Source organism: Perissodus microlepis, chromosome 8 (assembly GCF_051167445.1).
Source record: "Perissodus microlepis isolate ML-2025 ecotype Zambia chromosome 8, ASM5116744v1, whole genome shotgun sequence".
In the NCBI taxonomy this organism is placed as follows: domain Eukaryota; kingdom Metazoa; phylum Chordata; class Actinopteri; order Cichliformes; family Cichlidae; genus Perissodus; species Perissodus microlepis.
The window spans coordinates 6,119,119-6,146,248 of NC_140468.1; the positions used below are offsets into that span (position 1 = coordinate 6,119,119).

General features: G+C 40.8%; 2 protein-coding genes across 2 annotated transcripts in view; one reads left to right on the forward strand and one right to left on the reverse strand.

Annotated features, from left to right (window-relative positions):
- Positions 1–1,889: 1,889 nt before the first annotated feature.
- dhx8 (DEAH (Asp-Glu-Ala-His) box polypeptide 8) lies at positions 1,890–11,559 on the forward strand. The gene is made up of 23 exons (XM_084937180.1): positions 1,890–2,062; positions 2,339–2,424; positions 2,503–2,575; positions 2,676–2,767; positions 3,331–3,437; positions 3,598–3,963; positions 4,129–4,273; positions 4,587–4,793; positions 4,908–4,995; positions 5,243–5,340; positions 5,978–6,125; positions 6,608–6,789; positions 7,484–7,678; positions 7,803–7,988; positions 8,078–8,288; positions 8,392–8,573; positions 8,821–8,961; positions 9,083–9,238; positions 9,413–9,550; positions 9,706–9,834; positions 10,132–10,328; positions 10,442–10,621; positions 10,722–11,559. Exons 1-23 carry the CDS (start codon positions 1,954–1,956, stop codon positions 10,939–10,941), a joined length of 3,636 nt encoding a protein of 1,211 aa, XP_084793306.1. The 5' UTR covers positions 1,890–1,953; the 3' UTR covers positions 10,942–11,559.
- A 5,551-nt stretch (positions 11,560–17,110) lies between these two features.
- etv4 (ETS variant transcription factor 4) overlaps positions 17,111–27,130 on the reverse strand; it is a 35,965-nt gene continuing 25,945 nt past the window's right edge. Inside the window, exons 8-12 of the mRNA XM_084937181.1 lie at positions 23,118–23,186; positions 22,468–22,515; positions 20,867–21,039; positions 18,301–18,402; positions 17,111–17,631 (exon numbers count right to left, since the gene is read on the reverse strand). Of these exons, the coding sequence (XP_084793307.1) occupies positions 17,404–17,631; positions 18,301–18,402; positions 20,867–21,039; positions 22,468–22,515; positions 23,118–23,186 (620 nt within the window). The 3' untranslated portion in view covers positions 17,111–17,403. The remainder of the gene's footprint in view (positions 17,632–18,300; positions 18,403–20,866; positions 21,040–22,467; positions 22,516–23,117; positions 23,187–27,130) is intronic.

The following is a 27,130-nucleotide window of genomic DNA, read 5'->3' on the forward strand; positions in this document are numbered from 1 at the left end:
TGATACAACATACAGTCTTGATTTTCCTTGTACCTTTACCTCAGTGAAACGTTCTCAAGACTCCACAAGAGATAAAACAGTTGGTGGGTGAAGAACTATGAATCAGCGACAGTGGCAGAAACAAAAACAGAAGTAAAGTCATAGCGTGAAACTGCTCAAACGTTCATGATTGTGCAGCGTGATTCATTACTAGAAACTGAATTCTTGCTGTTGCAAATCACTTTGCTTCTCATGACCCATACACATAGTTCAGCATACAGTGCATGTGGGTAATCTTTAACCTCCTAAGACCCGAACTCTTTTATGGCAAGCATTTTTAATTTCTCTTTGCTATTTGGGCTGATTGGGACCTGATGAATGTAAAAACAAAGAATTACCAGATTTTTTTCCCCCCTGACTTTTGTTTCTGAGAAAATTGAGATCAACATATGAGGACATTCGTTTTAAATTTTGATAGAACAGTAGCAGTATAATGGCCTCATACGTAGATATCAGGCCCTGGTAGAGCAAAATTTTGTATTTTGGTCTAGACAACCCAAAATGTGATGTCCACATATGTGGACACCAGGTCCTAGGAGGTTACATTTTTATATGTGCAGTTGCTGAACATTTCATGCCAAATCACTGGTCGTTCATTTTCTAGCGGCCTCTGCTCTTGTGTAAAGATCTAACTGCAGAGAGTAGTTCCCACAAGCATTTGCAATTTCATGCAAATGTGTTGGATGGGGATGAGGTAAGGGCTGCTCGCTACTTAAGCATAAAAAACCTTATCTTAATGGACTGGGTATGTGCATGACGTGCTGAAACAGAGGAGTGCCTTTACATTCTCTGGCCAAAACCATAAAAGTCAAGACGGCAACTATACCTGTCCACATACCATTAGTAGCAGGGTTGAGGCTTTCTTTTATCATTTCAAATACCCTGCACTCATCAGTGGCAATTAATTATTCATTGCACTGCAACGTTTTTTTTTTTTATGCAACAAGGCAACAACAGACATTTATGTTTTGAAATGCATCCCAAGTTATGGCCCATCATCATAACATCACCCACTGGTTTTTGGATCTGCATTTCAAAGCCTCATCTTTAGGATTTTGCCCATTTTTATGTTGATATTTGTTGCCAGATGTGTTCATATTTACCTGTCATCATGCTGTATTTATTCACTTTATGGGTGCAAAGAACAGCTATATACTAGAATTTCACTCACCAAAACGATGTACCAGATTCTTGTGATATTTGCACTAAAATGGGCCGAAAGAAGTTCACAACATAGAGAAAGGTTCACTGGTGAAAGGTTCACTTCAGTGCCTCAGATTAGTGGGGGTGAAGCACAGAAAACAATTGTCAGCTACAGCTCCCTGTGTCAGCACACCTATCAGTCAAAACAGCCGCACCTAACTCATTACATACCAAATTCATTTATGGTGTTAGGTTCTAAACATGCTTTTTTTTAATGAAGCGAAGTTTAGATGCTTTAATAAAGGAGTCTATGGGCATTAACTTGCTTTCAGAGAAACCTCAATTGAACATAAGAGGGGCTGGTGCTGGCTTTATTTTTTTCATTACTCGCCACTTGAGAAGAAAGAACATAAAACATGAAAAAAAGTCAATTTATCATCTATACTGTGGCAAAAAATAATGTATTAAACATTTGCACGAATAAACCATATACAGTTTATAAAACAAGCACAAAAGGCAAAATAAGGAGAAAAGCATATGGGCTAAGAACTGGCAAACGACATGAAATGAAAACCCCACATGTGAAGACATCTGTGGTGGAGACGTTTCAATTCAAATTTATTGTGAGGGTCTTGAGTGCCATCGTGTGGCAAGTAGGAGCCAGACCTTGAACTCTACTAAGTGTTTCCGTAAAGGGCGGAAGGGGATGTTGCCCATATCCAATATGTCTGCCGGCGTCTACGTTGTGTGAACAAAAACAACTCGTGGACGATGGCAGACATCGGAATCGACGAGCTATCGCAGCTCGAATATCTGTCTTTAGTGTCGAAAGTCTGCACGGAGCTTGACAACCATCTGGGAATAAATGACAAAGATTTAGGTACGTATTTTATGCCTTTAAAAATCGCCTTCTGCCAAAACTAGCTAGCTAGCTTATGTTAACTAGCGGTTGTTAGCAAACTAGCATCTGTATTTACTGTAAACATATGAGTTCTTTTTTGGATGTATTGTGTCGTTTACTAGATTAAAAAAACTTTACATACTAATCATTCAATAAATTCGTTGTGGGTCACTTTTTAATGCTGGGATATAAACTTCGACAGTTATGAGTCTCATCTAGTTCTTCGTTAATGTGTTGTTTGTGGTTCCTTTATAGCTGAATTTGTCATCAGCCTTGCCGAAAAACAACCGAGCTTTGATGGATTCAAAGCACTTTTACTCGAAAATGGAGCCGAATTCACAGTAAGTTAGTCTCTACGAGTTGTTCATGAAGCTCATTGTTATTCAACTAAACATTAACGTTTTCTTCGCTTATTGTAGGATTCTCTCATCAGTAATCTGCTCAGGCTCATTCAGACGATGCGACCACCATCCAAAGCATCTACAAGTAAAGGTAAAGTAGTTAGGCTAACTGTAAACTGGGCAGCTAATGGTCCCAAGGACATATTTTACTCCTTAAAAGTGACATTTCTAACCGTGTATTCCTCTTCCAGCATCCGAGTCCGTGGCTAAGCCGAAGTCAGAAAAGGAAAAGCTGAGGGAGATGTTTCCTGCACTGTGTAGACCAAATGAGCCGGCACCGAAGGTGTGTGGCTTTATCACACTGTCATGAAGCTGCAGTGTCCACAATATCTTTATTGCAATACAAGCTTGTACACATGGGCCCTGTACAAAGAAACGATCTAAACACACACAGGGTGTCTTCTGTTGGAAATCAGGTTAAGCGGTGTCACTAAGCTGGTTATCATTTTGATAAGTGAACCCAGGATTTTCCTCTTTGTGTTTACATGAAAGGGCTGGTGTTGGCAGTACAGCTAGGAGATGCAGCCTCAAAATTACAATATTTTAAGAAACTGCGATGATAATACAATATATACTGACAATATATACACAAAATACCAAATGTGGTATTGATGCTTGTAGGTAGGCAACAGGATTTGTAATTGTAAGTAAAGAAAGGTAATTTTTCATCCTCCCATGTCTAACATACGTTGCTCTGAAGCACTCACAATCTCATCAGGTTTTTAGTTTATTCAGCCAGTATCCTATGTGGGTTTAAAAAATGGGTAAATAAAAGAAAAAACAAACACTAAATAGAAACGTTGACCAATTTATGTTGACTGATTTTTGTTATACTGAACTTTGTAGGCTCTCCTGGATGAAGATGATGTTAAAGTAGCAGCTGATGCCATGAAGGAACTGGAAATGTTCATGCCCAGTGTCAGTGGGACAGAGTCCAAAGGGAGCAAGAACAGGTAAGACTCAAGTCACTGGTCACATTTCATTGTCCTGTTGGGTTTATTTAAATCTCTGATACCTGTGCTCCAACTAGCAAACTTGTGACGGCTGTTTGAATTCAGGATATTATTGTTGTGTTTATTGTATTATGTATTTCTGGCTTTTCTCCTCTCGTAGATCAGAAAAAAACAGGCGAAGTCGCAGCAGAAGCAGAGAAAAAGACAGACACAGAGATCGAGACAGAGATCGGGAAAAGGACAGAAAGAGACGGCATCGTTCCCGATCCTATTCCAGATCCAGGTCACGCTCCAGAGACCGTGATCGGCATAGAGATAGAGACCGTGGCAAGAGAAGAGACAAATCTTCCCGCTGGTCTGAGCGCTCACCTAGTCCGAGAAAGGACCAAGAGAGAGAGTCTGACCGCTGGAAGGACAAACACGTGGATCGCCCTCCACCTGAGGAACCTTCTGTTGGTGATATCTACAATGGAAAGGTTACCAGCATCATGCAATTTGGATGCTTTGTTCAGCTTGAGGGACTCAGGTTAGTATAAGGTCGCAAACATTGTATAAATATACCTTCAGTTTTAAAGGGGCCTGCTGGTTACTAAAGATGTTTTCAGTGCATACTATTTAGAGATGTCTCCTCTTTTGTCCTGTCTCTTATTTCATTGTTAAAGTTGTCCATGATTATCTTCTCAATTTCTAGGAAGCGATGGGAGGGTCTGGTCCACATTTCTGAGCTGCGCAGGGAGGGCCGTGTGGCCAACGTGGCCGACGTTGTTAGCAAAGGCCAAAGAGTCAAAGTCAAGGTGCTGTCATTCACAGGGTCCAAGACCAGCCTCAGTATGAAGGTAAAAAAACAAAACATAACAGTGTGGTGCTCAGTTGATTTTAATAGTAGAGTAGTAGAGATTCTCTGTGTTAAAGTGAAGGAAGTTTTCAGATGTCTTCCTTCTGATCCTGCCTGAAGAAATAAGATTTTTATCAAATAATTTGTGGTTAATTAATTTCACATTTATTATATTATAAATGTATGTATTTATTCATTCTGGTGAATTTCAGCCAGTGGAACTAAATCAAATTTTCCTTGAGATTTTTCAGCCGTTGTATCTCAGCTCCGGGTACAGATAATGGAACGTTTTTATTTCCTCCTCTGTTTGCCAGGATGTAGACCAGGAGACGGGAGAAGACCTGAACCCCAACAGGAGGAGGAACGTTGGCCCCGACGGGGGGGAGGAAATTTCCATGAGGAATCCTGATCGGCCGAGCAACCTGAACCTCGGCCACGCGCCGGAGCTGGAACAGGATGACACACTGGAGCGCAAGAGGCTCACCAAAATCTCAGACCCAGAGAAGTGGGAGATCAAACAGGTGGGTTCACATTTGAAGTGGCTGAAGCTTCGTTTATGTCTGTGCATCTATCTAATTTTAAAAGGTGTTTGTTTAAAAAAAATAAAAATGCTCTTGTTGTGTAAATTTCCTCAGATGATTGCTGCCAATGTTTTGTCCAAAGAAGAATTTCCTGATTTTGATGATGAGACAGGCATCCTTCCTAAAGTTGATGATGAAGAGGGTAAGAAATTGTTTTGTCTATGACTGAACTGCTTTAATAAATGAGTAATTCAGGCTAGTAAAGGCACTTAATAAAACAGTCATCAAGTATTTAAACAATGTCAGTTTTTTAGCATTAAGTATAAATATTTAATACTATCTTGTATATTTGTTCTTCTTGAATATTTAAATCGTGTATTTGCCCTTGTTCATGTGAACCATGACTAAGTGTGACCTGATTGCTAACTGGTTGGTTTCATTTCATACAGATGAAGACTTGGAAATTGAGCTGGTTGAAGAGGAACCACCGTTTCTGAGAGGCCACACGAAGCAAAGCATGGACATGAGCCCTGTCAAGATTGTCAAGGTAACAGTAGAAGTTTGAGTGAAAGGGAAAAAAAGAATAAACTAGGAGTAAATTTTCAAAAAATGATCAGGCCATAAAGTTTTCCAGCACCCTGCTGTGATTTATAAATTGAATTAATTATATTATAATTCTGGCGAAATATTCTTGTTTATATTTAATAGTTAAATTTAAACATCTCGGCAGTCAAACAAACAGAACGTCCCTGGTTTGAATCCATTGGCCAGCTGGAGCCTTTCTGTAAGGAATTTGCATGTGTTTCCTGCGTGGGTTCTCTCTAGGTTCCTCCCAGTGGAACATGCAGATTAGGTAAATTGGTAATGCTGACTTGGCTGTAGGTGTGAGTGGTTGTGTCAGCGCTGGGATAGACTGGTGAACCTTTCCAACCAGCTTAACCACAGCCTTGAGCAAGAATGGTGAAAAAAGATGGATGAGTTTATAAATTTTTAATGTTATGAAGTAAATGAGTTTCTGTAATATATCACCATGGACTGATTCAGGAAAAGGCACAACTTGGTGCATAAAACACCATCTCCTGCAGATAGTGATCTTATAGTCAGAGCAATACAGTATGTTGTTTAATTTGGATTTAATGATTTATATGGTATTTAATTATGATCTCTTCCTGTGCTCTTCATAGAATCCAGATGGCTCGCTGTCCCAGGCAGCCATGATGCAGAGTGCTCTGGCAAAAGAGAGACGAGAACTGAAGCAGGCGGCACGGGAAGCAGAGATGGACTCCATCCCCATGGGGCTGAACAAACACTGGGTTGACCCGCTGCCAGATGGTTAGAAATCTTTTGGACGTCCTCATTAAATCAGTTTTAAACTAATGCTAAATAGGAGTTTGTTGGGCAACACATCTGCAATCATGACATGAGGAAGTATCTTAAATTGGGTTTTCAGATGTTATTGGACAATACTTTATCTTTGCTTTTGGATAAGCTTTAAATTAATGTAGCACTGTAGCATGTATGCTAGCCCTGCTTATTAAAAACCACAGCCCAGACACGACACTTCCTCCATGCTGGCAGACAGCACCCCTCAGGCTTGCCGGTACTGGAGATAGTTATCTGGTTTCCTGCAGCCCCCCATCTGGCCGGAATAGTCTTGTCATGGTTTAGTGTGCCTGTGTGCCCTCCTTAAGCACAAGGTGGTCTAGATAGCTTCCACTGGTGGGCATTATTCTGCCAACCCAACAGAGATGTAGCTTAATATGCGGTCAAACTTGAGTTGTAAAGCTAGATATATTTCCTCTTCTCTCTTACAGCTGATGGTCGACAGATTGCCGCTAACATGAGAGGCATTGGCATGATGCCCAATGACATCCCAGAGTGGAAGAAACATGCGTTTGGAGGGAACAAGGCATCCTATGGAAAGAAGACCCAACTCTCTATCCTGGAGCAGAGAGAGAGCCTACCCATCTACAAGCTGAAAGAGCAGCTCATTCAGGTTCATTACAGTTTAAACTCAGTGGGAGAAATTTCTGAGATTTAGTTTCACGTTTCAAAAATTGGTTTCTAACTGAATCTATTCAAAGATGGCTGCAGGTTGTTAAAACGTCCTGGGCAGACGCTTTCACCTATAAATGGCCTTTTAAAAAGAAATGAAATGACTAAAATTGGACTTTGAAAGTTTAGATTGCCCAATCTGACTGTAGGGCTAATCTGGTCATTTATAGTTTGAGCTTTTCAGGGTATGTTGTGTAATAAAAAACTTATAAAATACTGAAACATCCTCAGCCTAAAAACATCCTCAAAATACAAAAATCCACAAAGCTTCAGCCCAGTGGGGTGGAAGTATTGACATGTGCAAGTCTAATAACAAATAGCTATCCTAAAGAGGATATTTTCACGTTTTCTCTAAGATTTAGCAATGACATTTTCAAGTTGGTATGTAAAAGTTCTTAAAATGTTTTACATTAACTTGGTCCTTGATGTTGATGATTAGGTTAATTGAGCTTTTAGTAATGTTAATGACCAGATTTTTAGCTGGTGTCTTCTTTCTTCTGGTTCTGATAAAGTAAAATATAACACCCCCAACAAAAACTCTGTTATTCCCTCTAAAAAAATAAACCCAAATAAGGATGGATGCTTTTTGTTTACCAGTTACTAACTGTTGCTGTGTCCTTGTTAATCTGTTGCAGGCTGTTCACGACAACCAGATCCTGATCGTCATTGGAGAGACGGGATCTGGAAAGACCACACAGATCACCCAGTACCTGGCAGAGGCTGGTTACACAGCCAGGGGGAAGATTGGCTGTACGCAGCCCCGTCGTGTGGCTGCCATGTCAGTGGCTAAGAGAGTCTCTGAGGAGTACGGTTGTTGTCTGGGACAAGAGGTGAGTTAAATATTTCTGATCTTAAGTAAAGTGCAATCGGGTTACAGTATATAATTACTGAGCACCTTTTGCACACTGCAGCTTTGCTTAATCTCATTGGGACTTATCTTTTTGTGTTTTCCAGGTGGGCTACACCATCCGTTTTGAGGATTGCACAAGTCCTGAGACTGTGATCAAGTACATGACAGACGGTATGTTATTGAGAGAGTGTTTGATTGACTCCGAGTTGGGCCAGTACGCCATTATCATGTTAGATGAAGCTCATGAGAGGACAATCCACACTGATGTTCTTTTTGGCCTCCTCAAGAAGGTAAGCAAAGGTTTCCTACATTTAATCTCTGACTTAATGGAGAATCAGAGACAAAAGGGATTCTGAGTGTTTCTTCTTGTGTTTGTCAGACTGTACAGAAACGCACAGACATGAAGCTTATTGTGACATCAGCTACACTGGATGCTGTGAAGTTCTCTCAGTATTTCTATGAAGCACCCATCTTCACCATCCCCGGCAGAACGTATCCAGTAGAGGTTCTTTACACCAAAGAACCTGAGACGGACTACCTGGATGCCAGCCTCATCACTGTCATGCAGATTCATCTGACTGAGCCTCCAGGTATGTTTTTTCTCTTTAAGTCATGAAAAATGGATGCTCTCTCCACCTTTGGACTCTAGTATCAGTCCATGTCATCCATCTTACTGTGACTCTTCCTTTGCAGGAGACATCCTGGTGTTTTTAACTGGACAGGAGGAGATCGACACAGCCTGTGAGATCCTTTATGAGAGAATGAAGTCTCTTGGGCCTGATGTTCCTGAGCTGATCATTCTGCCAGTTTATTCTGCCCTGCCCAGTGAGATGCAGACCAGAATCTTTGACCCAGCACCCCCAGGCAGCAGAAAGGTACCTTCAGTAAATCTTTAGAATCTATAGAAACATATAACATTTGTTTTGTTCAAAAATTACAGTTTGTGTAACTGTCTCTTTTCATTTGTCTGTAGAACTGAAAGTTTGGTTCATATAATATGTTTCAGTGATTTAGTCAGTGTGTTTAGTATTTTTGTGGCCTTATATTGACATGGGTAAAGTCAATTCAGGATATTTTGTTGCTTCAGAGCAAATATATAACGTCCTTTGTTCTTTCTCTCAGGTTGTCATCGCCACAAACATTGCAGAGACCTCTCTGACCATCGATGGAATCTATTATGTTGTAGATCCAGGCTTTGTCAAGCAGAAAGTGTACAACTCTAAGACTGGCATTGATCAGCTGGTGGTGACGCCAATCTCACAGGTACAGCGGCTTTGTGATGTACTTGATGTTGTAGCAAAGGAGCTCTTAGAGCCTCGCTGAAGGCATTAGTGCTTCAAAATGATTTAGTGTGAGATAAAACTCTTTATTGTATTTGCTCCAGGCTCAGGCTAAGCAGAGGGCAGGTCGTGCCGGCAGAACAGGCCCTGGAAAGTGTTACAGGCTGTACACTGAGAGAGCCTACAGAGATGAGATGCTGACAACCAATGTACCTGAAATCCAGAGAACCAACTTGGCCAGCACTGTGCTGTCGCTGAAGGTAGGAGCTGTTGTCCTTCAGTTCTTATCATGCATAGGATGACATCCTGCGTTATTGAGAAGAAGAAATTAAACGAGTTAAAAAAAAAAACACCTAACAGACAGGAGAAGTAAACTTGACCTCTGCTTTAACATTTCAGATCACTAACGTTTATATTAATATTGACTCCTCCAGGCAATGGGCATCAATGATCTGCTGTCTTTTGACTTCATGGACGCTCCTCCTATGGAGACTCTGATCACAGCCATGGAGCAGCTATACACCTTAGGAGCTCTGGACGATGAAGGCTTACTCACACGACTGGGTCGAAGGGTAAGGATGTTTTTACCCAATGGTTTCTCTCTGCTGCAAAGAAGAGCAGATAAATCTACATGTAATCAGATTTATGTAGCTGTATTTTCTTTAACTTCTTGTCTTTCTGTTATTCTGATAAGACTTTTAATCTCCTGTGCGTTTGTGTCTGCTAGATGGCTGAGTTCCCTCTGGAGCCCATGTTGTGTAAGATGCTGATCATGTCCGTCCATCTGGGCTGCAGCGAAGAGATGCTCACAATCGTGTCGATGCTGTCTGTGCAGAATGTCTTTTACAGGCCTAAGGTATGCTTTGAACACCATCCAGTCATTTCTACACATCTCATTCCTTATCTGTGTAAGCAGTCATGCAATGTGTTGTGGTAGCGCTTCCTTTGAATCAATGGAGCATTGAATCCACTACGGTTTAACTGCATTAAGTTGAGATCAAGGCCACTTTATACAGATTAGGGGATGTCCAGTGGAAATGAACACTTCTGGGAAATCTTTAGCAACCTCGGGACTTATTTACTTATTTATTTTGAAATGTATTCTGAATTCAATGATTCCCCCCCCCCCCCCCCCCCATTTTTTGTGTTAAAGGACAAGCAGGCCTTGGCTGACCAGAAGAAGGCAAAGTTCCACCAACCTGAGGGCGATCACCTCACCCTGCTAGCTGTCTACAACTCCTGGAAGAACAACAAGTTCTCCAACCCCTGGTGCTACGAGAACTTCATCCAGGCTCGCTCCCTGCGCAGAGCCCAGGATATCCGCAAACAGATGCTGGGGATCATGGACAGGTACATTAGAGCCAAAATGTTAAACACTAAAAATCAAAAATCACTTTAAATGTTAACGGTAGCACAAGAAATTATATTGCTTATAAAGATTTAACATGTTCTTTTCTCTCTAGACATAAACTGGATGTAGTATCTTGTGGTAAAGCTACTGTGCGAGTCCAGAAAGCCATCTGCAGTGGTTTCTTCAGGAATGCGGCCAAAAAAGATCCTCAGGAGGGCTACAGAACCCTGATAGACCAGCAAGTTGTTTACATCCACCCCTCCAGTGCTCTGTTCAACCGGCAGCCTGAGTGGTATGTCAGCATTTCAGTTTTACTGTGCCACAGCGAAAGAGGAAGTAAATCTTTCTTGCAAGTTGAGCACTGTCTGATTTCTCAAATTCTTTGTCGATAGGGTTGTGTACCACGAGCTGGTGCTGACTACAAAGGAGTACATGCGTGAGGTGACCACCATCGACCCTCGCTGGCTGGTGGAGTTCGCACCTGCCTTCTTTAAAGTGTCCGACCCCACCCGCCTCAGCAAGCAGAAGAAACAGCAGCGCCTCGAGCCCCTGTACAACCGTTACGAAGAGCCCAACGCTTGGAGAATCTCACGCGCCTTCAGACGCCGATAATATGTGTGACATCACAAACGTGCAACTCGGGTACTTGGACAGTAGTGACAAAGTCGGACGTGTGGTCTCGTACCAGCACTGGGAAAACCCTGCAGGATGAAGGGTTTGCGTCACAGTTCGATTTGACGCTGCAGTCAGTCCTCCTTTCAGTTTTGTAAACAGTGTACATTTTCCACCAAAACTTACTGATCACATTTCTGTATTCGTCTTGACTCTTGACTTTTTGTTGTTTTGTTCTTTTAAAAAAATTGAGATGGGAATCTTGGTGTCAGTTGTTTTAGAAACACCAGAGGTATTTCCTTTGTTTAAGACTAGCAGGAAAAATTGGCGATTTTAATGTTCTGTTTGCAGATTTTGCAAAACAATGTTATATTTATTTCTATTCTCTAAATTGTAACAGTAACATTGTACTGCAATGTTAAGTCTTAAGTAATGACCTAAAGGAAATCATAATGGGCTTTTATATTTTAACTAATCGACTGATATCAGAGTAAAAGGATGGAAAAACATTTGTTTGATGTATTTTGTACAGGAATTGAGACTTTCACTTGTCGGTGTATCAAAGAATTACAGTGAAACTATGAAAACGTGTTCTCATTAAATACTGAATTTTCCTAAGCCTGTTAAGATTTTGTTGTCATCCATCCATTTTTATCCAGCTATCTGAAGTCGAGTCAGAGCTTTTTCCCTTCCTCCTGAGGGATGCCGAATGCCAGACAGATCTGTGGGTTAGGTGTGCCAGAAAAACATCCAATGGGAGTCATCCAGGAGAGGTCCTCATCAGATGCCCAAACCACCTTAGCTGATTTCTTTTGGATGGGAAGGTGGGGGTGGCTGCTCTGAGCTTCCGCTGCATGTCCAAGTTACTCTTCCTGATCAGTTGGTAAATTAAAAGCTTCAACTTCTAGCTCAGCTTTCTCTTCACACTGGGAGGCGCTGACTCGTAAGCTCTTCTTACAAAGGTAGAGAATGGTACACTGGAAATTTTCCTGAGGGGGAAATTGTGGTATTGTAGCTAGGCACAAAGAGGAGAATAAAAATGAGCCAAAGAAGTTAATGGAAGAAAAACAATTACAGAAATTTGAATGAGAATGTTTAAAAATGCACGAAAAAGATCAATTTGATGACTTTGATGTTATTAAGGGTGGATATTCTAGGGATTAAGAATCAGTGGTGGTAACAAGCTAACAGGTAACCTAAGGACACCTAAGAAAATATATGAAAAGTCTTATATGAAGATGGAAACTCAAGATTTAAAACTTTAGGATGTTTACAAAAGAGACACACTAAATGTAACCAGAGGTTTTCGTTACCAGAATTATTCCACAGGCCACTTACAATATTTTTAATAATGGGATTATCAATATATATATATATATATAGATAGATAGATAGATAGATAGTATTGGGTTATTAATGAGTTAAAAATAAAACGTGAAGGCTAGGTGAGTATAAGCGCATAAGCCAAAAAATATTTTTTTAAAACCCCACGCTTAATGCATATTAACCTTGAGCTATGTAGAGTTGCCCAACAGGGGGCAGCAGTGCTGAAACATTTAGCTTCAATCACGAGAAGCGAAATGGCGTTTGACGTGTAATAACTTGCATGTTTGTCTTTGGTGTGCACAGAGCTGGAGAATCTTGATGACAACATTACTTATAAAGACATAATTAGTTAACTTGACATTGCTTAATTGTAAAGATGCGTGATAAAGTTCGTCCTAGGAGTGTAAAGGTAGGATGAACTGCTGAGCATAGGTTGCTGTGTTGGAGCAGAATCTGTGATCAGTCTTACCGAGAATCCCAACATTTGAAGACTTTTCTGACAGAAAGTTGAGCCGTCTTTATAGTAAGTACACCTTAAATTATTATTATTTTTTATCCATTTGCTGCTGTTGTTTTATTACTTTTTAAAAAAAATTGTATAAGTTCATTTTTAGTATAGCTGTATTGGTTACTTATACTTAAATATAATGGCCTTGGCATAAGAAAAGTCTCATTGGGTGTGTTGTTGGCCTTTTGTTTTGATTGTCAGTGTATTTCCTAAAAAAAGCTTCCATATTTTAGTGAGTCAGGAGTGTGAATAAAAGAAACAGCAAAAAAATTCAATTGAAGTTGGACTGCAGGATAAAATTTTACTCTATGCTTTCAAACTGCAGGTGATGAAACGGATGAAGGTGGTTAAATGGTACTCACCATTCCTGAGGGTCAGACTAATGGTCAGCAGGCGTCAGTCACAGTTTTCAAGGTATACTGTCTGATATTGTCCATGTGAACGCTATGTACTTCTTACTTACTGACATTTTCCAGTTCTGTTATGTGTTATTTCCTACATATGGAAACTTTAAGGGTCACTTCATATGAAATCTACCAAATCTAAAAGAATTCCCTCTTGACTCCCTCAGAATGAAATTATTTACAATTATCGTACAATAACTTTACCATATTTAACCATATTTAATGATACCATGCAAAATTCATACTCTGAATATTTAGGAGTTGTGGTACTTTCTAGTTTTGCCTTATTTGCTTTTTCCAGCATTTTCACATAACTTCATAAGTACAGGAGATAGTCACACAGACGTTTCACACATCTGCCAGTGTTGCAAGTCAAAGATTTTCTATAACCAGCTTTGAACATCAGTCTATCATAACTGAAATAGCAGAACTGCAGGAATTCCTTCCATGGCCACACTCATATAGAACATAAAGCATATGACAGCTCTCCTTCTTGACTTACTTCAGTTAGTAACACAACTCTCTGAAGGTTTACCCAAAATGCACTTAGAAGGTTTTCTGCACTGAGTTACAAAAAAAGAAAAACATCCAGGGTAGCTTGTTTTTCTCACTCTGCACTGATGCTCAAAATTGCTTATAGAAAAATTGTGCTGTGAGTTTGTGACACAGACTGATTTGATTTCAATTTCTAACAGAACGTATGTTTTTTCAGCCCCTGTGAATATCTCCCATATTTATAGTCTCGAGAGCTCACAAATGCTAGAAAAATAGCGCAAATTTAAGTGGCAAACCTCGATTGAGGACCAGTTTTAAGTACCTTCCCTGTGTTCCTCTTGACTAAGCAAGGTGAGAAATGTAACTGGTAGGAATCAACAAAAAACTGCCGGATTTTTAAAATCTTCAAAATGCCCACATATGAACATTTCCAAAATTTGTGTAACCTTTACAGTGTCTTTCTCTTGCAATAATTCTCAAGCATCCTTGAAAGAAACTTACTTCCAGCCGGAAACTTAATTAAAATGCAACACCACCAATCTCTTGTTTGAGATTTGAAATTTAAAGAAATCAAACTCTAATTTCTCTTCTACGCCAGGCCTATTCCATTGTGACCTCAGAGCTGGAGATGATTATCAGGGCTTCCTCTGACTTTCCACTGGCACACAGAGGCGTAATGCACTCTTGTCTTCAGCAGCCTGAGGGGTCTCTGAGGTTTTACAAGTTCCTTCCAGCCCTGCTCACTACCTCTGACTCATACTTTAATACACAATGATCTTGTTGGGAAGTTCATTATCTTGGCAGTACATCTTAATTAAACAAAATGAAGACTGTTCTATGGATCTAGCTGGAAATTTACACATGTTCAGACTCACTGGAAGATCAGTGCCAACACAGTGTCGCAATGCCTGGTGAGAAAAATGGAAAGTGGAACGACTGTATAGCATGTATCTTTAGTGACTTTAAAGCAACAAGAATTGGTTGCACAAGTTTGAATTTATTTTGGATTTTCTCTAAGAAACACAGGGTCAAAAGTATACATATCCCCCTACTAATATCTGGTGAAATGTCAAGTTGCACCTTGACCAGATACTTTTGTTCACTATCAACAAGCTTTTGGCATAATTTTGTTGATATTTAATTACTTTTCTTAACACAGTTTATTTAAACTGGTTAGTCTAATGGCATGAACCTGGCTTTTAAGCGCAGTCGACAAATTTTCAGTAGGGCTGAGGTCGGGGCTTTTGAGGTTGGGGCCATTCCAGAAGCTTAATGTTAGCCTGCTTTCCCCGTTCCCAAACTAGTTTTGATGTATATTTGGGGTCATTGTCCTGTTAGAACACCCAGTTTTCAACAATCGAGCGATTTGTGGTTAAGTTGAAGAATTTGGAGGTAGTCCTCCTGCATTATTTCATCCACTTTGTGCAATGTAACAGTACCAATGGCACCAGAACAGCCTCAGAGCATGATGCTGCCACCACTGTGCTTGACGGTGCTCTTAGGTTTGAAAGCCTCACATACCTCTTGTCATTGTGGCAAAATAGTCTTTGCCTCAACTGACCATAAAACTTTACTCCAAAACACATTTGTCTTGTCCATGTAGGCAGCTGAAAATTTCAGCCGAGCTTAAAGGTGCTAATTTTGAAAAAGTGGCTTCTTTCTTTGTCCATGGTGATGTACAACTCGCTTCACTGGACAGTGACACTGGTGTTCAGCAGTTTCCAGTTCATGGTAGGCCTGGGTTGATTCCTGGGTTGTTCCTGAACGTCCCAAGTAATTTCGTCTCGTCTCTGAGGGTGATAGTTTGCCAAGGTTAGAAGAGTACCTAAAGATCTTCTCTGAGTTCCTTGGTCTTTCCTATTGTTCGGAGTATTGGTCAATCCAATGAGTGCTGTCAGTTTATGCTAGCAAAGAAAAACTACCAGTTGTAGCCAATCATGATCACTTAAGACAACTTAATGGCCTTGTCAAATTAAAAGACATTGTAGGCCCTTCAGCACTACTTATCAAAAGATTTCAGTGAGTGTTTGTATAAAATTCATCTTACATGTATGATTTTGATCTGGTGAGGACTAGAGTAAACCCAAAATAAAATAAAACTTATGAACCCAGTTCTTGTTGGGTCTGTGTAATCTATACGGTTATTCCACACTGAAAACAGTTGAAAGAAATTACTACCATTCAGTGCCTTGATGAGTGGATGTAAACTGACCACAACTGTATATGATCTTACTTGGAACTTTTTCTCTCTAGGGCTATTTATCCACTTCAAAGTAGTTGCTTTTTTTTGTTAGGCTTAGCATCTATTAGCAACCCTAATTTCAAGTTGGTTAATTTATCAGTTTTGTGTGTATCAATCAAGTACATGACCCATGGTGTGCTGCAGAGACATGGACCCAGACACGACTCAGTTTGCTAGACAAAGTCCACAACCCTACCAGTACTTTTTAGAAGTAATTTACTTAAAGTTAAATCAAGCTATTTGATTCAATCAATCAATCTTAGGTGGGGGTGATGATATCTCCCCCCTGACCTGTCGTCCTGGCTCCCCCTCGCCATACCATGTTGGAACAGTGAGCTACTCGTTGTTTCGCCGACCCTTACTTATTTTATGGATACAGATGCCTCCAGATAGGAATCCGAACTTGTGATCCTCCACTCCAAAGGTGTGTAGTCTTGCCACTACGCTATACAGCTGGCCATAAATAGTATGTATTAAATAGTATATATATAGTCACTTTAAGATAACATTATGGAGTCAGATGAATTATCACATTCAAATGGCATTTATTATATTAGTAAGCAATGATTTAGTGTGCCTTCTTGAATTTGGTGCCTAACACCTGTAATCGACTTCTTTTGTTCTCTGCAGTGGTTTTCAAACGTCCTGCCTGAGGCACATCGAAGGGCAAGCCAGAATTTCAAGGCACACAATGGAGGTAGCAATCGTTATTGCTACCTCCAGTTAAAAGCTCTTTGGGTTTTAAAGTGTGTCTGTAGAGACTTTGCATCATTTTAGTGCTAGTTAACTCCAAATGATGCATTTAGCCAGAAGGCTGTTGACATTTTACAACTGAACTTGTAACAGGTAGCTTTTGCAGTTTGTTTTTTCCCCTCATCTTTGTGGTTTTGTGTTGCTGTCTCCAAACGAAAAACTTTCACCACCTCACAAATGTTATCCTCCCCACTATTAACCAGAATATTTCAGTTATGCTAAAATATCATCTTTTAAAGCTCAAAGGTATGCGGCCATACCTTGGTTGGTACCATAACCAGTTTTACCAGCAGATGGTGCAGCTCCACACCTCCTGAATGACGAATAGTACCTGACTACAACGGGTCAGTCTAATTTGAATTAAGAAACACTTGATTAAAATTCTCATCACTATTCAGTAACATTTCTTTCAGCTGTGTTAAAGAATTCTCAGGACTTCGGTTTGAATATTATTATGAGTATTTATTAAGCAATCTCTTCAACCACAGTCAGGTTTATGGATTGAATAAGCCTCGAATGTGAGAGGAATACAGCTCTTAAAAATAAAACAAAACCAAAAAAAATCCCTAATGCGATTAATTTAAAATAAAAACACCATATCCTTATATACAAGAGGATGGGGTGGGCATGTGCAAGAGGTGCATGGGGTTTTGTGGGGCATGTATGATGGTGGGTTGGTACAATGGGAACATCTCTGAAGGTGGGGTAGAAAGGAGGGCGTGTTGGGGCTGGCTTTAGTACATGTAGCCTTTGGAGTAGGGCTGAGGGCCCATGTTTTGAGGGGCTTGTTCCGGGGTGTAAGGCACCCCCTCGTCCAGGTGCGACAGAGGCACTGTGTCCTCCTCGTTGACGTAGCGCTCGAACTCAGCCTTCAGGCTGGGTCGCTGATTGTCGGGGAAGGCCAGGGAGATTAGAGCCTCGGGCTCACAAACGAACTTGTAAACGTAGCGCTCCCCAGCCACCTAGAGAGAGAGAGAGAGGAGGATTATTTAAAATGACATAAAAAATGCATTTGTAAACTAATATTTCACAGTTTCTGTAGCCTCTGAGGGCTGCAGAGAATAAGCACCCAGTATAAGAGAAAATTGGGAGATGTATATAAATATAAAAGTGCTGGAAATGTGTTATGTCCACTTTGACTGAGAACACCAAACTGTTTCCTTTTCTTTAGCAATCCAGCAAGACTAGTGCACAAGTATATTCCTATTCCAGGGCGTCAGATACTAACTTTTTGTCTTAAGTTGTCACAGACAAATGCACAAGATGCCTTTTTGGAATATTGGGTGTGAGAGTTTATGTTCCTGTTTTTATGGAGCATCCAGTGTGGTGATATTTAGACTAAGGGCAAATCTCAAAATCAGCACCTCTCCAGCCTTTTACTGAGTGAAAACAAAGCAAATCAGTGTATTTAGTGTACTTAGACATGAATCCAGGGGTTCCTTTGCAAACATTCATACGTGAAAAGTTGCAAGAGGTCTATTTTTTAATAGCTTGCCAGTGCATCAGGCACTGATATTAAGGGCACTTTTGTGCATCTTTGACTGCCCTCTGACAACTGGAGGCGCTGTACTGAAAACCTATTTGGGATTACTTTGGTTTCCAGTAGATTTAGTGCTGGCTGCGTTTTGTACCTTTTGCATGATTCCCTTCTCGTAGTAGTAGCGCAGAGAACGGCTGAGCTTGTCATAGTTCATGGCTGGACGGTTCTTCTGCATTCCCCACAGCCTGGCAACCTGAGAAAGAAGAAATAAATCAGTAAAAAATGTGTTTGCATGCTTTTAAATAGTGTAAAACATAACCTTCCTCAAATTACATTTCAAGAAGATCGAGTCTTTTTGCCCTAATAGTTGGACACAGGTAGTTAATTCCACAGGTTGCCCACTAGAGGGCCTCGATAGCAAGCCAAACTTCCTTCTGCTATTAAATTCGACAGTGTCAACATGCCAAGACCAGGGCGAGTCCTCACATGTGGATTCACTTCCTTTTTATGTAACCATTACCACTTGAATGCAACCAGAGTCCCACAGTGTTTGCAGTGAAACAGGAGTCAGGGCGGGTTGTCGGGGGCAGGCCATAAAATACCGCCCAAAATTTGAACCCTGGGCTGATAAAGCAGCTCTCCCTCTTATAGAAAATGAATGCCTCACATTAACCCCCCCCCCCCACAAACAAGGGGAAATAAATCAAGGAGTTGTGCATCAGTGGATAAATTTTCTGTTGACAAACACCTTGGATGTAGGAAAAAACCGAAAAGCTTGGGATTGGGGGGGGGCATTGATATTCATGACTCAGGAAGACAGGTTGTATCCCACAGTGGCCCAGCAGCCCCGTTTGATCTCTGAGTGCGCTCTCAGCTCTAATTGCGCTTGTAAAACTCTTACCCCATTCATTTTTAATGTACAGTAAAAAGATAATGGAAAACACAATATAGGCCTGTCTGTATTAGGGCCCACCTAAATGGAGGCGCTCTGATATCCAATCAAACTGCAGACTTAAACATTGCAAAAATGTCTGGACTTAAGAAATGTGAGGAGGTGAGAGAGAACAGGGGTGTTGGATGTTTCTGTGATAGTGCTTGTCCTTCATTTATCAATCCAGTGCGTGTTGAATAATGTATGGGGGCCTAATGGAAGATGGATCAGAAAATAGGCCTATGAGGAAAGTGGCCAAATCCCCCTTCTCATTGCTGTAATCTAGGTAGCACCTTCAAACCCTCACTAAATTTATTTAAAGAGTATCCTTATCATATTAATGTCACAATCACTATCAGTGGACAAGGCCACACAGTAATGTGTTAAAAATAATGCATTTTATATCGCAATAGTCTTTTTTTCAAACATTTAAAGTGATATTGTTACTGCAGAGAAAGCTCCAGTTACACTAGAACTTTTTTTAAAGTTACCCAACAAAGTGAGATGTGAGATCACATATGTCTGACACTCACTGGATATTAAAGTCTCTAGTACAAAGACTCTGCAGGTTATAGACCACTGAATCCACAGCAAGTCAATGGACATCTTGTTTCTGGCTTCCAGCAAGCTATACCCCAGCAAGCACCCTTGCTTTAAACCAAAGGTGATTTCTAGTAGTGAGAATGCTTCTGAACCGGACTCCTGTTGTGTGCTGCATGCTGCTGACTTGATTTACCCAACATTTTACAAAGTTTACTCTCTGGCTACAGGTCTGAATTTACTTGCTAAGGAACTTAGCAAACTGAAACATAAAGATGTCTCTCTTAAGAGCTAGACAGCCTCTGCATCTGTGTATGGCCATTTTCAAAGATGCATTAAATCTAGTTTATTTATGTAGTGCTGCGCAACATCTTCTGCCTCAGGGTGCTTTAAGGTAAAGACCCTACAACATTTGAGAGAGAATCCCAGGAATCAGACAATCCCCTCTGAACAAGCACTAGGTGACTGTGGGAAGGAAGAACTCCTGTTTAACAGGAAGAGACCTGCAGCAGTGATCGAATGAGCTTCTGAAGGGTTGCCCCTGTACTTCTGTAAACAAAAGTGTAAAAGATGGACGTGACTACTGGACCTTAAAAAGTTTAGCAAGCATGGCTGTGGCTTAAACCTTTGTTCTTTGTAATGGCCAGCAGGGGGCGGCTCTTCTTGTTTCAAAGAATTTCATTTTGTATTGAAGTCTTGGAAACAACCATTGACTCACTTTAACTGGGATGCCAGCGAACTCTTTCCTGATGATTTTATGGGCTTAGTCGTTAGTTTAAATCCACGTGACTACCGGTGATGGTGAAGGATACTGGTAATAGACATGTGATGTGGGAACTACACTACACTACACTTTTCTAAGCAGCAACATCCTGTCTGCTGGTTATAATCAACTGTCCAAAAACAAGTACAAAACAAGAAAAACGGGAAATGAGAGAATCGCTTTCGGTGTGGAAGCCCCTTAAGTTTGTTTGCAATTTATGGTCATTCTAATAGTTAGAAAGGATGATAATTCAGACTCTAACCAGAGTAGATAATGCCGTTTCAGTTACAAATCATTAGCCAATGAGTGTGTGGTTTCGCAGTCTGATTCATCCCTCTGTTGTCAAATCGGGTTAAAATAGTAAGACCAGTGGGTGACATCATGATGGCTAGCCTGGTCGATTATAGCGCCTACAGACAACGTTTCCCCACCAACTTTGATTGAAGAAAAAAAAAAAAAAAGTAGTTTACAGTTCAGACTTACCTCTTCTGGTTCAATTAGTTTGAATTCCATGCCGCGGCCTGTCCAGGCGATGAAGTGGGCATTGCCTGGGTCGTCCAGAAGGGCCACCAGGAACTGCCAGAGCTGCAAAGAGCCACGGCGCTGGTAAGGTGTACCCTCACGGAAAAGACCACCCCCTTCCTGCTTCACCTCACCTGGACGAGGAATACAGAGGTACTCAGTATGTTTATAGGTGTCAAAATGCTTTCCATCTATTACATGTAACCAGGAATTTAGAGATTTGTTGCCCTATGTGCACTGTGGTTTATCTCCAGCCAGTTAATGTGATAGTTGATATATTTTCAGCACATTAATGCATCCGACCATTAAGATTCAATCACTAAATTATGGTCTAAAGTACTTCTTGCTGTGCAAACAAGAAACACTTGACCCCTAACAGCCTAAAAGTGGCTTAATTCTAGTAGGATAAGTACATCCGTAGGTCATCTAATCTTGATTTTTTTTTTTTCCCCCATGTTTGCATACTGACGTAAACCCAAATCCCCATAAATGTCAGCTTGCAGCTAAAAAAGCCAGAGCATGTTGAACTAGAGGCAAATAGAGATAAAAGTAAGGGGCAGTACAGGGCAAAAAGAAAGAAATGAAGCTTACTACTTAGTAAGGTAAATGGACACTGATTGGTGTTTGGTTCTCGGTTGTTTACCAGGTACTTGATATGTTGTACACAGGTGTTGGAACACGAGATGCACAGCTAAGTTACTGCTGTCGTCTCTCAGAGAACTTGCACACTTGACTGGTTCAACGAGTGCTGACGGCCTCAGGCTCTTCACTCAATCTCCCTTAGCATCAATAACCAACAACACCATGGGAAAAGCTTGTTTCTGTGACAGAGGAGCCCTGCCTGGAGGGTACAAGGAAACCAAACCCACTAACTCAGTTTCTGAGGACACCGGGATCCTTCTGATGTGTGTATAATATGATAGACAGCAAGGCAGTAGTTCCCAACTTTTTTTTTTTTGTACTATGATGTACCTCGGTTTCCAGCAGTTTCATTTTCTGCAACCACCATGACCCCACGTTAACCAATTAGCATGCAGATAAAATGGGAAAAATTGGCTTCTGTGTAAGAAAAACTAGACGTTGTTTTACTCCATACTGTCAGTACACTGTGAACATTAAAATGACATGTGTAAATAATAATTATTGCTGCTCTGTTCACTTCGATTCTAAAGTGCAATTCACTTTCTGCAGCAAATTGCAAATGTATACCACTTTCTTGCTTTTTGACCATCATTAAACGCATTTCTTTTTCTTCTGCTTAGCCATTTACTTCTTTTTGTTTTTTTTTTAAATAAACCATTAACCTTTCTGCTCAAACTTGTTAAGGTTCACTAAAAATTGTAATAGTCCAGTTAATCCTTTCATGTCCCCCCACAGCGACTGTAGTGATACCCTTGGGGTACTTTTACTTCTGGCAGAGAATCAGTCATGTAAGAGATTGAAGTAAGTGACTGTGTTTCCTGTGATTTTCTTTTCTTCCTGTTGTCACTAAGTAACACCTGTGTGCTGTGCATTTGAAGTTGTGTGTGCATGCAGAGGGGATATGTGGTAAGCAGGCTCACCTTCGAACTTCTCTGGAACCACACGGGAGTCATTTTCAAACAGATAGCCTAAGAGACGAGGGGGGAGAATTGTGTCAGTATTTCAAATGGCCTTCATCCTGGCACAACAAGGTTGTTCATCTGGAACCAGTGGCAAGCCTTAAATATTGTTCAACTAAAATAACTCACAACATTAATGCCCTTTTAGTATACTATATTACTTGTTTAACAGGGGGAGCATTTCAGCAGGGCAAGACCTGTGATATCTTATATGCTGAGTGCATCTGAATGAAATTTCAAATTGCCGAAAATGGTCTTGCAAACAATGGTAAAGAAGGGAGGGCTTGTTTTCCTTTTTGCTGGGGAAATAGTGTGCTTTTTCTAGGACTTATGTTTATTCAGGGATTCTTGAGGCAGGGGTGAGGCGAGAGCCTCTGCCAATGGAAACAGACACACCACTGGTTGGCCAATGGAAGCACGCACACTCTAGGCCGGTTAGCCAATGACCGCAGACCTCTAACCAGAGTAGATAAAGCTTTTGAGACAGGGCAGATTGGGTACATGCAATTTCTGTATACTGACATCACTTAAATTCCTTTAACTCCATAATAACATTTATTGGAGGCCTTTAAAGGGCATTATTGCAGTAGAATGCAAAACATTCACATTACCTTCATTGCCATGCTGGGGGTTTGGGTAGCCCTCATTGTGGTGGTAAATAGAGGGACATCCAGGCACATCTGTAACAGAAACACCGAGCTACAGGTTAACAAAATGAACTGACATTTAGATTATGGCATAAAGTGTCATTTAGAAATCCCTGTAAGGTGTCAAGTCAAATTAAAATGCAAGGATGGCTGCTAATGTGCTTTCCTAAGCACTACCTGTTTGAGAAAAGTGGGTGTATTAGCTGGATTTAGTGGGATCATTGTGAACCTGCAAGGGCAAATGCTGCATTTATCATATCACTTCTCTAGTCCCTGGTGGTATTTTTAGGCCATGAGCAAGCACCTGCACCAGACCAGAAAAGTGGTACAGTATACAGTGTCTGCACTTTGTCTGGGCACATCGTTGGCTCGCTCAAATCACTGATATAGATTTTACACTGCTCCTCATAAACCTTCCGGCAAAATTCTCTGCAAGTTGGGACAGTTGTGAAGTGCATTTCACATGTAATGTGAGAATATTGTTTTCCATTTCCTGTGACCGAGCCACTAACCTTTGTCTGTGTGTTTTTCTCTTTCTTTGGCTAAGCATACAAAAAAAGGTGACTCATTGCCTATTATAAGAGCTTGTTTGTCTGTTTTTTACAGTTTGTCAACTGTATCAATGAGCCAAGCAAGTGTATAAAACTGAAAGGTGCAGCTCTTTGCCTCTGGCTCTGACCGTGACTCACTCCTGGGGAATGCAGCTGCAGCTCTGCGACTGTGATAAGATGCCACTGGGGAAAATCAAACCTCCATTCCAGGGCAGCGGCGCTCGATCATACTGTAAATAATATGTCTGCCAGAGATGGCAGGCTCTCACCAGGGATTGATGGGTAGACTGGGTGTGAGAGCACTGGGGTTAATTGTCTGCTCCGTGGCATGACCATTCTGCGTCTTTGATTCAACACAATAGCAGTGATTAAGCGATGGAATGCCAATTTATATGTGAAACTACGAGTCTCATTATCTACCCGGCTTTTAAAATGAGACTGTATACTTGCGGCATTTGACTGTCATTGTTCACATTGTGCAGAGTGAAAGGAAACACTGGTGGTGTTTTTTATTACTCTCTTTCCATTATGTGCTTCTGACATCAAAATTTTGGGATAGAATTTCTTACAGTGACACTGTAATTCAGCAGAAAATAACTAAAGGAAAGTATGTCTTCAGACCTGCTTGCAACCTTACAGATGTTGCGGCTGGCATGGCTGGGTTGAAAACCTCAGTATATGATTAAGTTGCCTTTCAACTGCATTTTGTTGATATATCAGTGCAGAAGCTCAAAGATTCCCTGATTATATGGGAGGACATGTTGTATAGGAGACTACTGCAGTGAGTACAAGCGACCTCAGTGCCACAGATGGCTCACGATACAACCAAAAGAGGTGACCAAAGTAGACCTCTAAGGCTAAGGTGAATTTTACACAGGGCACATGCCCATACCCAGGGTATGCTGCACATTAAGAAGCTCAAGAAGATCGATCTACAAGTATGTAGTATGTACTACTTGATCACTTAAAAAAAAAAAAAAAAAAAAAGGCAATAACAACTGTCCTCAATCATTGCTTAGGACATTTTTGGGATGTGGTTTCTATCAGGTAAATGGATGCTATTAACCATACGTGAAGACTCCAATACAGATTATTGGTCAGCTACCTAAAAGAAACATCATTTTCCATTTAAATGTTTGCAAAATGCTTTTGGATTTTTATTGACATGTTAAAAAAAGGTTCTTTTAGACCAGCGGTCCCCAACCTTTTTTGAGCCACGGACCGGTTTAATGACAAACAGTATTTTCACGGACCGACTTTTAAGGTGTCGCAGATAAATACAACAAAATAAAATGATACGACCAAGACAAAAACGGTGGTATTTTGTAAATATAATAATAAACGTGAATTCGCTGTGTAATTGTGTAACTTTATTAGGAGCGTCCTCCTCTCTGCCCCTTTAGCGCTCTATGGTCGCTATGGTAATGCGTAAATATTTCTTTCAAAATAAGACACACAACTACAACACGGGAAAAGACCCAGGGAAACCAAGTTAACTACAAAAAACCTGAAAACCATAAATTTCACACCTGAGCCACAACTCTCACGGCCCGGTGCCGATCCGTTGCCCGGGGGTTGGGGACCGCTGTTTTAGACCACCTGAGATCCAGTGACTGACTTTTCAATACAGACGTTAAACACTGCTCAGTAAGAGAGAGAGAGAGAGTACATGTCCTTGAGTGCAGAAAATTTACTGGTAATCACATCCAAGTTTTAGGCCCCTGTCACTTTCTATTATCCTGCACACAGTCCAGTCACTTGTTGTATAATCGTCTACAAAAATAAAGATAAACTTTGATCTTTCATGTCAGATCAGCCTCTGGATTGGTTAAAACCCATATCAGAGAGAGTCTTTTAAGGAAACCCCACCAAATAAAACTTGCTCCTCCACCTAGCAGTTATCCACAGAAAAACATCCTTTGGTACTTTCCCCCATTTCTTTCTCAAGGTTGTGTGACTCTTGTCATTGTAACTGTAAAAACAGCAAGTCAAAACAGTCTTAAATTCTGTTTTCTTTGGATTTCAGCCGTTTTCAGCACATGTGGACCGCTGTCAGCCCTTTAGCCATTTTAATACAGGTGAACGAGGATGCTAAGTGTTACTTTTCTCGCTCATTTTAGATTCAGGGAGAAGCCAACAGAAGAGCTACTTTGTATACTCGCTGCTGGTAGTGCTTGTTGTTAAAGTGCCTGAGCTGGCTACCCCACCCCTTACCTCCCCCCATTACCCTTCCACTCCCTCCCCTCACCCACTCCCAAAGCCCGGCCAGTGAGAGGTTCGAGTTACTGTGGCCACGCTCATTTTTCCATTATGAGTTCATCTGCCTGCAGAAAAAGGAAGCCGCTGGTGCAACATGAAACCCTGGAGCACTCCACCGGGGACTCTAGTCTTTCCAGTGCCCTCCATTTTCTCAATGAAATTCCTCTGCCTCTCTCTCACAGAGAGCGGTGAAGGGAGGGAGCGGGATAAGGAAGGAGGAAGGGAGGGAGGGAGGGGTGTAGCTACAGCAGAAAAAAACATTTTTTTTTCTCCCTTTTCACTGCAAAGTGTCAGAGGGTTGAAAGGAGGAGTTTTGGAGGCTAAGAGGGAGTTGAGTAGGAGTGCAGATACAGTGAAGAAGTTTGTTTGCCTTTTGGACATTTTGTTCTAGAGTAAGCAATGTACACAGGGGAGGGTTTTCAACCCATTGATTCGCAAGCAGTCTAACAAGGAGAAATGCTCTATATTTGCCGTTTTGAGTCTCTCTTTGCTTTTTTTCCTCTAATATGACCATTAACTGGTTGTGAACTATTTTCTGGACCAAAAGACAAAAAAGATTTAGGACATGCCACCCAGGTCTTGGAAATTAATAGAGTAAAAGAATTTTAACATACTCTTCAATTGTATCTTTTGGCTCATGCGCAGAAAAAGAAAACACAGTTGTGTCCATGCCAAACAGAGTTATAATCTCCCATTAAAAAAACAAAAACAAAAAAACACTGTATCATTGTGCCTGCAATGCCTTGTTTGCTGAGAAGGTTTTTTATACGGTCCTTATCTCCATCACTATGTAACATACTGGCACAATGTGTCTCACTTTCCCATCTGTTTCCTTCTCTCCTAATCTCTGTGGTCACATCCACTGCATTTCAAGATGGATGAAGTCCCAAATAAAGCTTTTCTCTTCTTTTACATATTTTTCAGTTGAATTTGTTAAACAGTGGAACAAATCTGACTAAAGCAGCTGTTACTTTCAAGTCATTTTTTAGTCCACGGCACTGCTTAAGTCCTGAACATTGACATCTTTAATCAACACCCAGTAATTGGGTGTTGATTACTTGGATCACTTAGAAGAAAAGTTGGAGATGTCAGAATGTCTTAGTGTTGCTAAAATGTTTTTGTTAGCAGAGCAAGTGCTTAAACAGTGTTGTCCTGTTTTTGCAATGC

Bases quoted from the DNA above. Each gene is read 5' to 3' on its own strand.
- dhx8 (XM_084937180.1), top strand. From the start codon at position 1,954: ATGGCAGACATCGGAATCGACGAGCTATCGCAGCTCGAATATCTGTCT. The intron at 2,063-2,338 runs GTACGTATTTTA...GTTCCTTTATAG, and splicing joins AATAAATGACAAAGATTTAG to CTGAATTTGTCATCAGCCTT. The intron at 10,329-10,441 runs GTACATTAGAGC...TTTTCTCTCTAG, and splicing joins ATGCTGGGGATCATGGACAG to ACATAAACTGGATGTAGTAT.